The sequence below is a fragment of the Sorex araneus genome, chromosome 6, assembly GCF_027595985.1.
Source record: "Sorex araneus isolate mSorAra2 chromosome 6, mSorAra2.pri, whole genome shotgun sequence".
NCBI lineage: Eukaryota > Metazoa > Chordata > Mammalia > Eulipotyphla > Soricidae > Sorex > Sorex araneus.
Genome location: NC_073307.1, coordinates 168,910,942 through 168,925,355, shown reverse-complemented (window position 1 = coordinate 168,925,355; position 14,414 = coordinate 168,910,942). Strand labels below are relative to the sequence as shown.

Below are 14,414 nucleotides of genomic sequence, written 5' to 3'. Positions count from 1 at the left end.
CTTTTCCGCGCCCCGGCCTGCCCGGCACCCAGGCCCGGCCCGCGGCGGCTTTACGTTCCGCCCCGCCGCCCCCTCCCCCGGTCCGGCGTCCCCCGCGCGCCGAGCTGGGGTGGGGCGAGCGGACTCCAGCCCGGAACTGTGGCTCTAGGACTCCCCAGCCGCCCGGGCTGCGGGCTCGGGGTGGGCGTGGGGGCGCCATGGAGCCTCGGGCGGTGGTAGATGCTGTGGAGTCGGGCAAGGAAGACGTGATTATGGAGGCTCTGCGCACGTTTAACCGGGAGGTGAGCGGGAGTCGTCCAGTGGGATGTGGAAGGAGGAGGGGGTGGGCAGGTGGTCTCGGGGGCGTTCTGGAGGTAGGCACGTTACCGGGCAGGCGTGTGTGGGTCCCTTGTGCTCAGAGCGGTGCCTGCCACCCTAGAACCCCACCCACGGTGCTTGGGGCCTGTGCGCTGTGGTCTGTGGGGCCCTGAGCCTCGGGTGTCTTTACAGAACTCGCAGAGCTTCACGTTTGAAGATGCCCAGCAGGAGGACAGGAAGGTGAGTGTCGTCCCAAAGGTAACGGGACAGGGACGGGTGGTCCCTAGTAGAGGGGAAGGCTCATGAAACCGTTCTTCTCCACACCCACAGAGGCTTGCGGAACTGCTGGTTTCGGCCCTGGAACGGGGCTTGCCGGCCGCGGGCCGTGTGACCTGGCTGCAGAGCATACGAATCCTGTCCAGGGACCGAAGCTGCCTGGACTTGTTCATCAGCCTCCAGAGCCTGCAGGCACTTGCCCACCATGCTGGCATCTCCCGTTCCGTCGGGTTGGTCCCCGAGCCCTCGGATATGGACGTTGTGCTCGAATCTCTCAAGTGCCTGTGCAATCTTGTGCTCAGCAGCCCCCTGGCACAGGTGCTGGCCGCAGAGGCCCACCTGGTGGTGAGGTTATCTGAGCGAGTAGCTCGTTACCGGGAGAGAATCTTTACTCATGATGTTCAATTTTTTGACTTGCGCCTCCTGTTCTTGCTCACGGCACTTCGCAAGGACGTTCGCCAGCAGCTGTTTGAGGAGCTGCATGGAGTGCGACTGCTGACAGATGCTCTGGAGCTGACACTGGGAGTGACAAAAGAAGGACACCCTGAGTGCCTTCCTGTCCAAGAGACTGAGAGGGCCATGGAGATTCTCAAGGTGCTCTTCAATATCACCTTCGATTCTGTCAAGAGGGATGTGGATGAGGTGAGAGCAGACTTGAACCCAGGGCTGGGGCTCAATAGCTTAGTTGGTTCCTGGACCCTTTGCCAGCAATATCCCTATTAGTTCCTTCAAATCTTGGGCGCCGGGCTTGGAGTGGACAGGAGGCGGCAGGAATCCCTATTCTGGACAGAGGCCTTAAAGTGCTAGAGAGGTGGAGGAAAGTTCTGGCTCTTGGTGAGTAGCAGGAGGGCTTCTGGGAGTAGGGGCTGCAGGCTCAGGGCCAGAGCATGGAGTGTGATTTCATCCCAAGGGGCTTATTGTCAGTTTTCATCAGAGATCTCCCTGAATGACAGGCATGAAGGAGAACTGAGCCAGGTAGCTGGGGAGCTGGCATGAGCTGAGAAAGGGCTGTAGCAGCTCAGCAAAACTTCAGGAATGGGTGGGGCTCTCTCACAGAACCCTCTTTCTCTCTGGGCAGGAAGATGCTGCCCTTTACCGGCACCTGGGGACCCTTCTGCGGCACTGTGTGATGGTCGCTGCTGCTGGAGACCGCACAGAGGAGTTCCACGGGTGAGGGTGGGGCCCTGTGCTGGACATGAAGAATAGGCAGACAGCTGAACAGTGATTGTCAGATCCAGATGGGATCAGACGTCACACTGTTTTCAGGGAGCTACAAGTGCTTTCAACAAGTTTGGGGGATGGGAATGTGTTACTGGGCCATGAGGAGTGGCAGTAGACTATTTATCTACATGCCAATATAGTTGCTTACCCCCACTTTAGTGACCTGTGCCTTGGTAACTCCTGGATGTTCAGAGATCATATATGGCAACTGCTACTTATGCAGGTAGTAGAGCAAGGGGTTGGTTGGACTGCATCTCTGAACTCCAGTGAGGTTCCTCTAGATCCTGGACACGGGTTCATATTCTAGATAGCCTAAGCAGGGGCCCCCAGGTATTGTACCTGTACTGGAAGTCTAACCTTAACTCAGTCTCCTTTCCATCTTTACCCAGACATACAGTGAATCTCCTAGGGAACTTGCCACTCAAGTGTCTGGACGTCCTTCTCACTCTGGAGCTGAAATCAGGCTCCCTGGAATTTTGGGGAGTAAACATGGATGTGATTTGTGCCCTCCTCAGTTTCCTGGAGAAACGTCTGCACCAGGTGAGCAGTCTTCCTCCTCCCCACCCCTCCACCCAAGTAGAAAGAAGTTTCCAGAGTATAGCACAATAATCATTTTCTCTTATTTGCTGAGAAGTTCCCTTAGTCCTGGTCCTTGCTAGTGATCTCAGTCCTGTAGTGTTACTGTGCTCAGACAGCAATGACAAGCATCACCTGTCCATAGGCATGCCTATGGGGTCCTTGGGAATTGTTATCCAGAAACTGATTTCTGTGATTGCACCACAGGATGTTGGCAAACTAAGCTTCTACAGGAACATGATGTTATTCAGGCTGCAGTGTCTGATAGACAATAGATGCAGAAGACCTCTTAGAAAATCATATTGTACACATGCACTGTAAGCTGTATCACAGTGCCAGTCTAATGTTGGTTATACAGGTTGTGACTGTCCCTACCACTGCTTCTGCTGTTCCTTGGGTCTAAGGAAGTACTGAGCAGTAGGGAATGTTCTAGGGAGGGACAGCAGCTGAGTTTTCTGTCTGTGAAGATCAGAGAAAAAGGGATGTGTTCTCTGGCCCCCGTTGCATGTTGCAACTTTAAATAATGTTTTTCCCAAAACCTTGATGTATGGTGACAAGGTTAGACTCAAAGTAGTGGGTTGTTTGCCTCGTCACAGAGCATGCAGGTGGCCTTCTGTTAGGTTCTACCGCTATCCCTTTCAAAGTTCCTGTAGACCCTGGTGGCCTGCTCTTTGTCCCTCAGCTGGCTAACTACAGTGAGGCATCTTCTGAGTACCTGCTGCCAGGAAAGGCTGGTATATGTGTGCACCTTATTCTACCCCCACCCCCTTCTACAAGTTGGGAGGGGTACAGTTCAGGTAACAGGGCCTCTCTACAGACACACAGGCTGAAGGAGAGTGTGGCCCCAGTGCTGAGTGTGTTGACTGAGTGTGCTCGAATACACCGCCCTGCCCGGAAGTTCCTGAAGGCCCAGGTAGGTAAGAGGTAGAAGGTCTGTGGGATGGGTTCTGGTCAGAGACCTTGACTGATCTAGGCCAGGGCTGAGACTGGCTGTCTCCCCCAGGTACTGCCTCCACTTCGGGATGTGAGGACCCGTCCCGAGGTGGGGGAGCTTCTGAGAAATAAGCTCGTTCGTCTCATGACACATCTGGATACTGATGTGAAGAGGGTAGCAGCTGAGTTCCTATTTGTTCTGTGCTCAGAGAGTGGTAAGTGGAAGGCCCAGCCCCAGGCCTGTCCCCGTCCCCACCTCTGGAGCGAGGTTCTGCATACTTATCTCTTCCCTGCCCTTCAGTGCCCCGTTTCATCAAGTACACAGGCTATGGAAATGCTGCGGGCCTTCTGGCTGCCAGGGGCCTCATGGCAGGGGGCCGGCCTGAGGGCCAGTACTCAGAAGATGAAGACACTGACACAGACGAATATAAGGAAGCTAAAGCAAGGTTTGTGCCCCCACATTCTTGAGATCACCCCACTACTTAGGACCCCTGGAATGGGTGGATCAGGATGACAAAATGGTGAGTCCCTCCATAGTCAGGCACCTGGTCCAAAGTGATGAATATTCTTGGGATGTTTTATTGAGAAAACAGAAGCTTAAGGGAGTAGAGTAGTTTGGATGGTCCCACTGATCCAGACGAGCTGGTTAGCCGTTACTCCTGGAGGAAAGGACTTTCCTGTGTTTGCCTTGCCTTGGAAAATGGGTTTCTGGCCAGACCCCAAGCAGGAAGTTAGGAGACTCTACCAACATCATACATATACCCCCCACCCTGACCCCTCCTAGTGTCCCTAAAAATCGCTCACTAATGCTTTCTCATGCCCACCCCTGGGAAATAGCATAAATCCAGTGACCGGGAGGGTAGAAGAAAAGCCACCTAACCCCATGGAGGGCATGACAGAGGAGCAGAAGGAACATGAAGCCATGAAGCTGGTGAACATGTTTGACAGGCTTTCCAGGTGGGTGATGCAAGTGGCTAGAAGAAAGTGGACCTAAGTCCCTGGGAGGTGGGGCTCGAGGGAACAGGGAGTCCTCAAAAGACTTCATTTTCTTTTGGACCACACCTAGGTGGCTTCTCTGCTACTCCCAGCTCAGAGTTCCCTATGTGGTGTTCGAATGTGTGATGCTGGGCCTTTGGCATACGGAGCATATGCACTAGTCCTTTTGGCTTTCTCCCAAGACTAGTTATTAGTGTTGAAATCACCTGCCCAGGAGAAAATCCCTCCAGGGATGGATTAGGGCTAATTAAGGCGAGGGATGCCCGTTTTACAAAAGGAAACTGAAGCTTAGGGAAAACACTGAATTAGTTAGCGGTGTCTTTAAGGTTGATTAATACACACTCCCAGCCATACCTCCTCTATAAACGGGCAGTTGGCTGGCATGGAATGTTGTCAGGGTTGAACAGAACCCCTGCCTGAGTACTCCCTCCCCTACTCCAATCCCTTTCTTCTACAGACACAGAGTTATACAGCCTATGGGGATGAGCCCCCAGGGGCAGCTCACATCCTTGCAGGATGCTATGTGCGAGACCATGGAGGGACAGCTCTCCTCGGACCCTGACTCGGACCCTGACTGAGATGGCCACTCTTCTCCTCCCCCTTCAGAACCGGTGCTGCTTCCAGAGATGTCCTTGGGCCATGACCCCAGGAAGTCACATCCTTCCTCCAGCTGGGAGACCCCTTCCACTTTTCTCCCAAAAATCTGTTTATGCTTTGCCACTGGTCCAATCTCTTCTCTCTAGACCTGTGGGGGGTTTGTCCTGCTGTAACTGGGATGTTTGCAAATGAAATGTTTTCCTTTATTTGTGCTGAGAGGACTTTGCTCAGGTACTGCCTGAAGGCACTTCCATGGGGTGCACTGCTCTTTCTGTTCCTGCTAACTGCAGGGCTGAATGGCCTCATATATTCTCAGTGCTGGCATGGCCACTTGCTGTAGTGTCCATAAAGCCAGAATTCTCCAGGGGTGATAGTTGAATCTCAACTATCCACTGTGTGGACTGAGACCATAAACAATGATCTTGCACCACAAAAACATCCTAGAATAAAATTTTTAGTTCGTGTGCATAAGTGTAAATATAAAGGCATGTTAAGCAGAACTAGAAACTAGCTTCTTTGCAGATTGCAGCACTGTTGTGTCTTTTGTTCTTGAGTGAGGCCTCTAGTCCATCCTATAAGTAGTTTTGGGTCAATGAAATCTGCAGTGGGTGTGCTCCAGCAGACTGGAATCAGTGTTCAGTGGGAGAAGCAAGATGGCATGGAGGAGAATAGAAGGCAGAGATGAGTGCCTAGGATATACCCAGCCTGGCAGAACTTAACCAGTACAGGGCTAGAAAGTATAATACAAGTTCTTTCCTGAGCAGTGGTCTGAAAGCCCAGGAGCCAGCCAAGGTTTCTAAGTGAGAAATGGCTTCCATGTCTTGTAGGCCAATCCTAATGGAGAGGGAACAAGGAGAGGGCTTGTTAAGGGAACAAGTGAGTTTCTTGGGGACTGTGTGAACAGCATCACGTTAGAATCCACAGAATGATAGTGATAGGTAGTGGGTGCTCTGAAAGGCCCTTGCTAAACTCTAGGACTGATTTCAGTCCTTGTTCCAATTAGTCCAATGGGGGACCCACACATCCCACCAAAGTCAATGTCCCATATTCACTGTCAATTCTTAGATTCCCCTTGAAGAGACAAAAAATAAAAGACTGCTTCATTTTTGTATCAAACTATTTCATGCCAAAAGTACATGGCTGGGAGAAAATCCAGAGTCTAATGCTTGGGGGTAGCCGGCCCTTAGTGTTTATTCAAAAAATAAATTCGAATCCCGGGACTGGAGCGATAGTACAGCGGGTAGGGTGTTTGCCTCGCACACGGCCAACCCGGGTTTGATTCCCAGCATCCCATATGGTCCCCCGAGCACCGCCAGGAGTAATTCCTGAATGTATGAGCAGGAGTAATCCCTGAGCATTGCCAGGTATGACCCCAAAAAGCAAAAAAATTAAAACTATAAAAATTAAATTCGAATCCCGTGGCTCTCTCTCTTACCACCTGCATTCGGTGGTCTGGCGCTGCTTCCCCCACCCAGGACGGCCACTGGCCATGGATCGACGAAGGAGGAAATGAGGGCCTGGCTGATTGGGATCTGTTGCAGTTTATTCCAATCTCATCTCCATTTTCTTCTGATTCTCCTTCCCCTGATTCTACCTGATTATCTATTCTTCCTCCTCCTCCCGATTCTGCTTGATTCCTCCTGGATTCTTTCTTCCTGATTCTCCTTGATTCTCTCCTCTAGCACAGCGGTAGGGCGTTTGCCTTGCACACAGCTGACCCGGGTTCTATTCCTCCGCCCCTCTCGGAGAGCCCGGCAAGCTAATGAGAGTATCTTGCCTGCACGGCAGAGCCTGGCAAGCTTCCTGTGTGATCGAATACACCACACCAATCCTGTGGTGTATTCGATATGCCAAAAACAGTAACAACAAGCCTCAAGATGGAGACGTTACTGGTGCCCACTCGAGCAAATCGAGCAATGGGATGACAGTGACAGTGACAATGAAAATATCCCTACGAGGGTCAGGGTATGGCTCATAGTGACAGCATACTTGCCTGGCGTGTATATTAGTATCTGGGTTCAGACATCAGTAGTGCTAAAAAAAAAGCCCTACCAAGGTGATCCACATGCTGCATTAATTGGGACTGAGGACCATACTTCGGGACCTCATCAGCCTAAAATGGGATCTGTCTCAACAGGTAAGCCTTTCTGTATTTGTTTTGGGGCCACCACTGCCAGTGCACAGGCGAACCATGTGGTGCTGGGGATTCTGAACCCAAAGCATATGTTGACTGGGTATTTTTTGGCTTTTTAGGTCACAACCCAGCAATACACAGGGGTTACTCCTGGCTCTGCACTCAGGAATTACTCCTGGCGGTGCTTGGGGGACCATATGGGATGCTGGGGATCAAACTTGGGTCGGCCGTGTGCAAGGCAGACGCTCTGCCTGCTGTACTATCGCTCCAGCCTGATATTGCGTCTTTTATTTATTTTTGCTTTTTGGGTCACACCCAGCAATGCTCAGGGTTCCTCCTGGCTTTGCTGGCGGAACCATATAGGATGCTGGGGATCAAACCCAGGTCTGCCGCATGCAAGGCAAATACCTTACCTGCTGTACAATCACTCTGGCCCCAAGACTGGGTCTTTTTAATATGCTAAACTGTTCTTTAGATGGACCTGAACACAGCGGAAACATAAGTCTGGAATTCTGGTCAAAGTTAAAGAAGGACACCATCAGAAGAAAGCTTCCTGCATCAAGAGCTATAGCCAGGTGAAGAGTTAGAGGAGCAAATTGGCAGTCCTCTGTGACCTGGGTGGCCTTGGGCAAAGACAACTACAGCCAGCACAACTTGTTTCTAGAGAAGGAATTCCACCAGTGTTGCATACTGTAGTCCTCAGACCCTGGGATCTGATCCAGCCAATTACTGTGCATCTTCCCACATTGTTCTTGCACAAGATCTCAGAGATGGATTGTGACCCCATTTGTGGTGACAGGGAAGGCAGCCATCACTCTTATCTGTTCTGTCCGTTGAGCTGAAACACAAGAGGGAATTTTTAAAAACACTAGGACATGGGGCTGGAGAGATGGTACAGTGGGTAGAGCACTTGCCTAAAATATGGCCAAACCAGATTAGATCCCCAAGACCCCATGTGGTTCCCCCACGCCCATCAGAAGTGATTCCTGAGGAATGGCTCCGCTACCCCTGAGCGTCCATTATCCCAGAGGCACAGAAACCAATCTCAGAAACGCAGCAACTGCTGGCAGATACACTCCTAGACTCTGAATTAAGCTACTGCCCCGTGTAGCCCCGGAAGGGGAAGGGTTTCTGTCCCTTGGCCTTTTCCCCACTGGACAGCATGGCGACCGCCACCGTTCAGAACCAACTGGACAGAGAGGTAGGAGTGTGCAGTGATGGGACAGGATGCATGGGGAATCTTGCAATGGGGGAGGCAGAACCGGCCCTGCCTCCTGCCCAAATAAGACCCCGAGCGATTGCCCATGTACAGCTCCTCTGCTCCTGAACAGCCATGGTCCCAGCGCCACAGAAACCTATCTCGGAATGCAGTGGCTGCTGGCAGAAATACCTCTGGACTTAACACCAGAATTCCAAATCCAGGCGGCTGCTTTCGAGATCGTGCAACATCATATGCTCTTTGTTACCAACAGTAGAAAACATACAATCTAATGATGCCATTCCTACAGGCCTGACTGTTGGGGGAAAAACTCCAAATAATGACAGTGAGTTTCCTGTCGAAAATTGAATGTAATCAAAGTAAGGAAAGAGTAAAGTGAAAATCATCTGCCACACAGGGGGAGGGGGAGGGGGAAGGCGGGTATGCTGGGGTTATTGGTGGTGGCACATGTGCACTGGTGAAGGGATGGGTGTTTCAGCATAGTATGACTGAGACTCAATCCTAAAAGACCTGTAACTGTTCTCACGGTGACTCAATTAAAAAATTAAATAAAATAAAAAGAAGTGATTCCTGAGCCAGGAATAAGCCCTGAGCACAGCCAGGTGTGGCCCAAAAACAAACAAAAGAACTTTTTCTGTTGGCACATTATGCTCTTGTGCCATCATAAGACTGATGCTGGCAGATCTGAGAAAATTGGGTGGTTGAATGTAGAGCTAAATTCTAAATCAAGATGTACTGCAGCTCTGTACACAGAAGCATTCTCTACCTAGAAAAGTAACTCAACAAACCCACAGTTCATCTCAGTATGGAATAGCAGTCCCCTATAAGTAATTCCCTAAAATTAATCTACTTCACATAAATTGCAATGAAACGATATACAAAGGTCAGAACAGTTGGATCAAGATCGCCATTGGCCTGTGAACATGGCACTGTCCATACTTCCACTAAATTGGGATGTGTTAACTAGATTTCCTGCTTGTATGCTTTCACTAGCTGTATGGCTTTGTTAGTGGAAAATATATGATAGGGTAAATAGCACAAGCCTAAAACAAACTCTGGAATCAAAGAATAAAAATAACCATGACCAAATGTTTACTATGTATAATATAGACAGTAATACTAAGTTTCATATTCTTAATCTCTGTACTCATCTCTAGTTCAAATTTTTTTTTTTTCTTTTTGGGTCACACCCGGCTCTGCACTCAGGAATTAGCCCTGGCAGTGCTCAGGGGACCATATGGGATGCTGGGAATCAAACCCGGGTCGGCCGTGTGCAAGGCAAACGCCCTACCCGCTGTTCTATTGCTCCAGCCCCCTCTAGTTCAATCTTTGAAAGAAGTCAGGCTGCTGTCCTCTTGGGGGCCATCTTTTGTTTCCCAGGGGAGGTAAAAACAAGACTGAACATACAGAGTAGAGGTTTAGGTCCAGGGATTTGGCTCAAGTGATAGAGCATGTGCTTTACAAGGTGATGCCCTGAGTCTGACCCTCAGCACCACATGGACCCCAGAACTGCCAGGGGGGTCCCCTGCCTGCCCTCCATATACACATTTTAAAAGACTGGAGGTTTTCTGAAACAAGTGCTTTGGAGCAACTAAAAAGACAAGGCTTTCCAGTGAAATTCCTTTGGGCATTTGACCCAAAATTCCTTTGAGTTATTCTTTGACCACACCCAGCAGTGTTCAGGGCTTACTCCTGATTCTGTGCTCGTGGATTGCTCCTGACAGTGCTCAGGGAACCACATGGGGTGCCAGGGATTGAACCTGGCCCATGTAGCCTACCACTGTACTATCTCTCCAACCCCCTTTGAGTTACTCTTGCCTGTAATGAAAAAGATGCTTTGAGACAACTGGACATCCAGGCCAACACATACTACTCGGTCAACTTGGGAAACTGCATTTTCTGTAAGTTAATTTGCTTAAAATCTTGAAATCTAGAGTTATCAAGGCCCATGGCTTTCTGCTTTCAACAGGCTATAACAGGTCAAATCACTAGTATGGCTTCACTTACACAGGTAGAGAGAACAAAGTCCCCAAACTTGTATCATGTCAGATTTGCACACTAGGCCTTAGCTGGGAGCAGTTTGGTGCTGATCTTTTAAGAGTGCCCAGATTACCTGCTCTGCCACTTGAGAATACTTTCACCTCCAAGTGGATGTAATAAGAAACAATATTAGGCCCATCAGCACACAGTCCTGGCAGTCCCTGGTATAGAATTAATGCAAATATTAACTATTACTGTTTTTGTTTTGATTTGTTTGGGGTGGGGGGAGCTGGGGTAGGTGAAGAGGCTCCTGTGGTGCTTAGGAGTCGTGGAGCCAAGAAAGAGTCCAGTAGAGGGCCCTAGGATGTGCTCAGCTCTATAGTGCCAGGAATTATCCAAGTTATCCAGTGATGCTCAGGGCCTCCAAGGGCCATAGCAATGCTGGAGAACCATGTGATGCTGGGATCAAATCTGGGTCTGCTGCGCTCCAGACCTGCATCTTAACCTCTGTATTCTCTCTCTCTGCTACCTCTGTCAGTCTTTTAGACAAACAGGGCTCCACCTTAGACCCAGAACAGTAAAAGAGGGAGCATAGCTCAAAGAACTATGTTCAGCAGTCAATACCTTTCCGGTTTCCTGCTGGATAAGGTTCCGCAGCTCTTCCGTCCACCCCAAAAGCTCCACCAGCTTTTCCACACTCTGAACCAAATCTCCCAGCTGTATCACATCTTTGCTTCGAGGACCCCAAGCAAAGGACCCCACCACGTCCTTGTTGATGAGCAATCGGGGCACTGATCTCCACACAGCCTCAGACAAACTGGCAAAAGGTTCCACCTGAAAAATTGCACAAATGTGAGAAGCACACTGTCTGCCCTGGAAGCCTCCCACAGCACTTCATGCCACAACCCAAGGGACACAGAATGAAGGTGAACTCTTGCTTCTAGAGAACACCCAGACCCATTTACTTTCCTCTAATTGTGCCCACCAACCTGGTTTCCTCCTCCTCCAAACCTCCCTCTGGTGCAAGTCTATGGCTCACATCTCTCTGCTCACATCTCCTGGCTCCTGTGGTTTCCAGGTCCGTCCAAGCTCGATTCCTTGCTGCCTGTTTTCCAGGAAGTAGTCCCTCTCGGTCTTCCCCATGCTGTCATCTCCTAGCATGCCACACTACTGACACAACATTAAGTACCAGGTCTTGCAGGAAAGGCCAACACTAAGAGGTCTGATGAGCCCATAGACTGGGTGGTTATCCCATCTCTCTGTAGACTTTGCCATCCAAACCTGCAGATGTCTAATTCTGGCACTACATATAGTACTCTCAGCCCTGCCAGGAGTGATCCCTGAGCACCACCAGGTGTAGTTAAAAAACAAAAAACCAAAAAAAAAAGGAGAGGAATTTCCCTTTACAGGAATGAAAAATCTGATGTTATTTAATAATAAACTACGAACTTATTTAGATGGGGTAGGGGTACTTATCTCCCACTAGTGGTGCTCAAGCACCTATAGGCCTGCACACTGTGATGCTCAGGGTATTAAGTACTGCCAGGCACCTTCTTTGGGCCACCCCAGACGGAAGCAGGTGCTGTCCCTCCACCTATTCCCCAGGAAGCTCAGTGGCTGCCATGTTCCAGAACACAATGGAAAACCCAGGTATGGACCAGCAGTGACAACACACACCAGGCCTCATGGGGTAGGGGAGGAGCAGTCCCTCTCCTCTCTGGCCCCAACAAGACCCTGAGATGATGCCCATGAACGGCCTGTGGCTACTTATTAAGCTCCTTAATGGCCATGATCCCAGAGACACACAAACAAATCTTGGAACTGAGTGGTTCTTGGTAGAAATCTCTCCAGACCCTTGGGGGCTGGAGTGATAGCACAGCGGGTAGGGCGTTTGCCTTGCACGCAGCCGACCCGGGTTCGATTCCCAGCATCCCATATAGTCCCCCAGCACCGCCAGGAGTAATTCCTGAGTGTAGAGCCAGGAGTAAGCCCTGTGCATCGCTGGGTGTGACCCGAAAAGAAAAAAAAAAAAAACAACAACAGAAATCTCTCCAGACCCTAATTACTAAAATTTTAGAATTCCAAGACCGTACGGCCGCTCCCTGGGGTTTTTGGTGGTGAAAAATGTGCACCGGTGAAAGGATGGGTGTTTGATCATTGAATGACCAAGACTCAAACATGAAAGCTTTGTAACTGTTCTCACAGTGATTCAATAAATAAATTTTTTAAATTAAAAATAATAATAATAATAATAATAAGGGCTGCCAGGGATCACACCAGGGTTGGCTGCATACAAGACAAGTACCTTAATTCCTATACTATCTCTCTGGTCCCTTATTTTAATGAATCAAATCTCTAAAAAAAATTTTTTTAATTGTAAATATATGAAATTGGTGAGGATGTGGGAAAACTATACACATATATTTTTGGCAGCAGTAATAAATGTATCTTTCTGGAAACCATGCTCAAATTTATTTACTATATAAGTAGCCACACAAGTATGCAAAAATGTACACACATGGGTATTCACTAAATTTTCTTTATTTCATTTGAGCCACATCCAGCAATGCTCAACGCTCATTCTTGGTAGTGCTGGGAGACTACAGTGCCAGGAATCAAACCCAGAATGCCTGCATGCAAGGCCTGCACTTTACTGTTGAGCCACATCACCTCCCTTACTTTATTTTTTATTTTTAGGGCTTTATTTTTTCAAGTTTGGGAGCCAAAGAGATAATACAGGGGGTTAAGGTGCTTGCCTTGCATGCAGATGAACTCAGTTCAATCCCTCAAACTACATACTACTGCCATTAGTGACACCTAAGCAATAGAGACAGAAGTAGTCCCTGCGTATCAACAAATGTTGCCCAACCCCTCCTCCAAATTCTTTTTAATCTTTTACTTTTTGGGCCACATACTATGGTGCTCAGGAGCTACTCTGGGTCAGTGCTCAGGCAGTGAAGTGGGGAGCAAACCTGGGTATCCCACAGACAAAGCGTAAATACTGAACCTACTCTTTTTTTTTTTTTCTTTTTGGGTCACACCAGGCAATGCTCAGGGATTACTCCTGGCCCTGCACTCATGAATTACTCCTGGTGGTGCTTGGGGGACCATATGGGATGCTGGGATTTGAACTCGGGTCGGCCGCGTGCAAGGCAAACGCCCTACCCACTGTGCTATTGCTCCAGCCCCTGGACCTACATTATTTTTAACATAAATCTGTTATATATTTTTGTTGCCTATGAATAGGAACTTGTGTAAATAAATTTTAGTATAGAACCACTATCTTTTCTGGGGCTGGAGCAATAGCACAGTGGGGAGGGCGTTTGCCTTGCATGCGGCCGACCTGGGTTCTATTCACAGCATCCCATATGATCCCCTGAGCACTACCAGGGGTAATTCCTGAATGCAGAGCCAGGAGCAACCCCTGTGCATCGCTGGGTGTGACCAAAAAAGCCAAAAAAAAAAAAAAAAGAAGAACCACTATCTTTTCTTAAAACTCAGAAATTGGGGATGCAGCTCAGATGTAAGCACATAATTGACATGGGATGAAGCTCCAAATTTAGTCCCCAACTACAAACAAAAACTCAAGTCTGGTTGTATTTCAGAATATTTAATTTTTTTTCTTCTTTTTGGGTCACACCCAGGGATGCACAGGGGTTACTCCTGGCTCTGCACTCAGGAATTACTCCTGGCAGTGCTCAGAGGACCATATGGGATGCTGGGATTCGAACCTGGGTTGGCCGTGTGCAAGGCAAATGCCCTACCCGCTGTGCTATCGCTCTAGCCCCAAAATATTTAATATTTTTGAGGATCACGTGATTAGTATTCGCCTCGCCAAGACCAGGAAGACTCCCTCATTAAGCTCACTGATACTTCTTCCAGGTAGCACACATAGCAATATGTGGTCCATGCCAAAGACTGTTGAGTGCTGGTGCCCACAAAGAGCCCTCTGTTTTGGGCCCCAAAGTGGGACAATATGTCTTTTATCAGTGAGGGCTTCTCGGGATGTATGCTCATGTGTTAGAGGAAAACTGCAAGTTGTAGGTCAGAATGTGCTGCTCCCTTTTTCGGATTAAAGACCAACTCATAACTGTTTGTATTTACAAAAGAAAACCCTGAGAGAATGTAACTGTTGATAGAATCGAAGTAGATCTTATCGCTGTCTGTCACTGTCACTGCCATTCC

General features: G+C 49.0%; 2 protein-coding genes across 5 annotated transcripts in view; one reads left to right on the top strand and one right to left on the bottom strand.

Moving 5' to 3' along the window:
- Positions 1-22: 22 nt before the first annotated feature.
- On the top strand, positions 23-5,406 carry RIC8A (RIC8 guanine nucleotide exchange factor A). Of its 2 annotated transcripts, XM_004602891.2 has the most exons (10): positions 25-281; positions 490-537; positions 628-1,215; positions 1,652-1,743; positions 2,184-2,334; positions 3,188-3,283; positions 3,374-3,518; positions 3,605-3,749; positions 4,141-4,260; positions 4,757-5,406. In XM_004602891.2, the coding sequence occupies exons 1-10, from the start codon at positions 198-200 to the stop codon at positions 4,875-4,877; spliced, it is 1,590 nt and encodes a 529-aa protein (XP_004602948.2). In that variant the 5' UTR covers positions 25-197; the 3' UTR covers positions 4,878-5,406. The 2 variants fall into 2 exon arrangements, with proteins under 2 accessions (XP_054997686.1, XP_004602948.2); XM_055141711.1 differs by lacking the exon at positions 3,188-3,283 and having other exon boundaries at positions 23-281.
- A 578-nt stretch (positions 5,407-5,984) lies between these two features.
- SIRT3 (sirtuin 3) overlaps positions 5,985-14,414 on the bottom strand; it is a 31,225-nt gene continuing 22,795 nt past the window's right edge. For all 3 annotated transcript variants that reach the window (XM_004602890.2, XM_055141712.1, XM_055141713.1), the window contains 2 exons: positions 10,854-11,063; positions 5,985-7,868 (listed from right to left, as the gene is read on the bottom strand). In XM_004602890.2, the coding sequence (XP_004602947.1) occupies positions 7,848-7,868; positions 10,854-11,063 (231 nt within the window). In that variant the 3' untranslated portion in view covers positions 5,985-7,847. The remainder of the gene's footprint in view (positions 7,869-10,853; positions 11,064-14,414) is intronic.

What these genes read in the sequence shown, in the direction of transcription:
- RIC8A (XM_004602891.2), top strand. Translation starts at nt 198, where the DNA reads ATGGAGCCTCGGGCGGTGGTAGATGCTGTGGAGTCGGGCAAGGAAGAC. An exon ending in TCAAGAGGGATGTGGATGAG is followed by an intron (nt 1,216 to 1,651) that starts GTGAGAGCAGAC and finishes CTCTCTGGGCAG; the next exon opens with GAAGATGCTGCCCTTTACCG. An exon ending in TATAAGGAAGCTAAAGCAAG is followed by an intron (nt 3,750 to 4,140) that starts GTTTGTGCCCCC and finishes CCTGGGAAATAG; the next exon opens with CATAAATCCAGTGACCGGGA.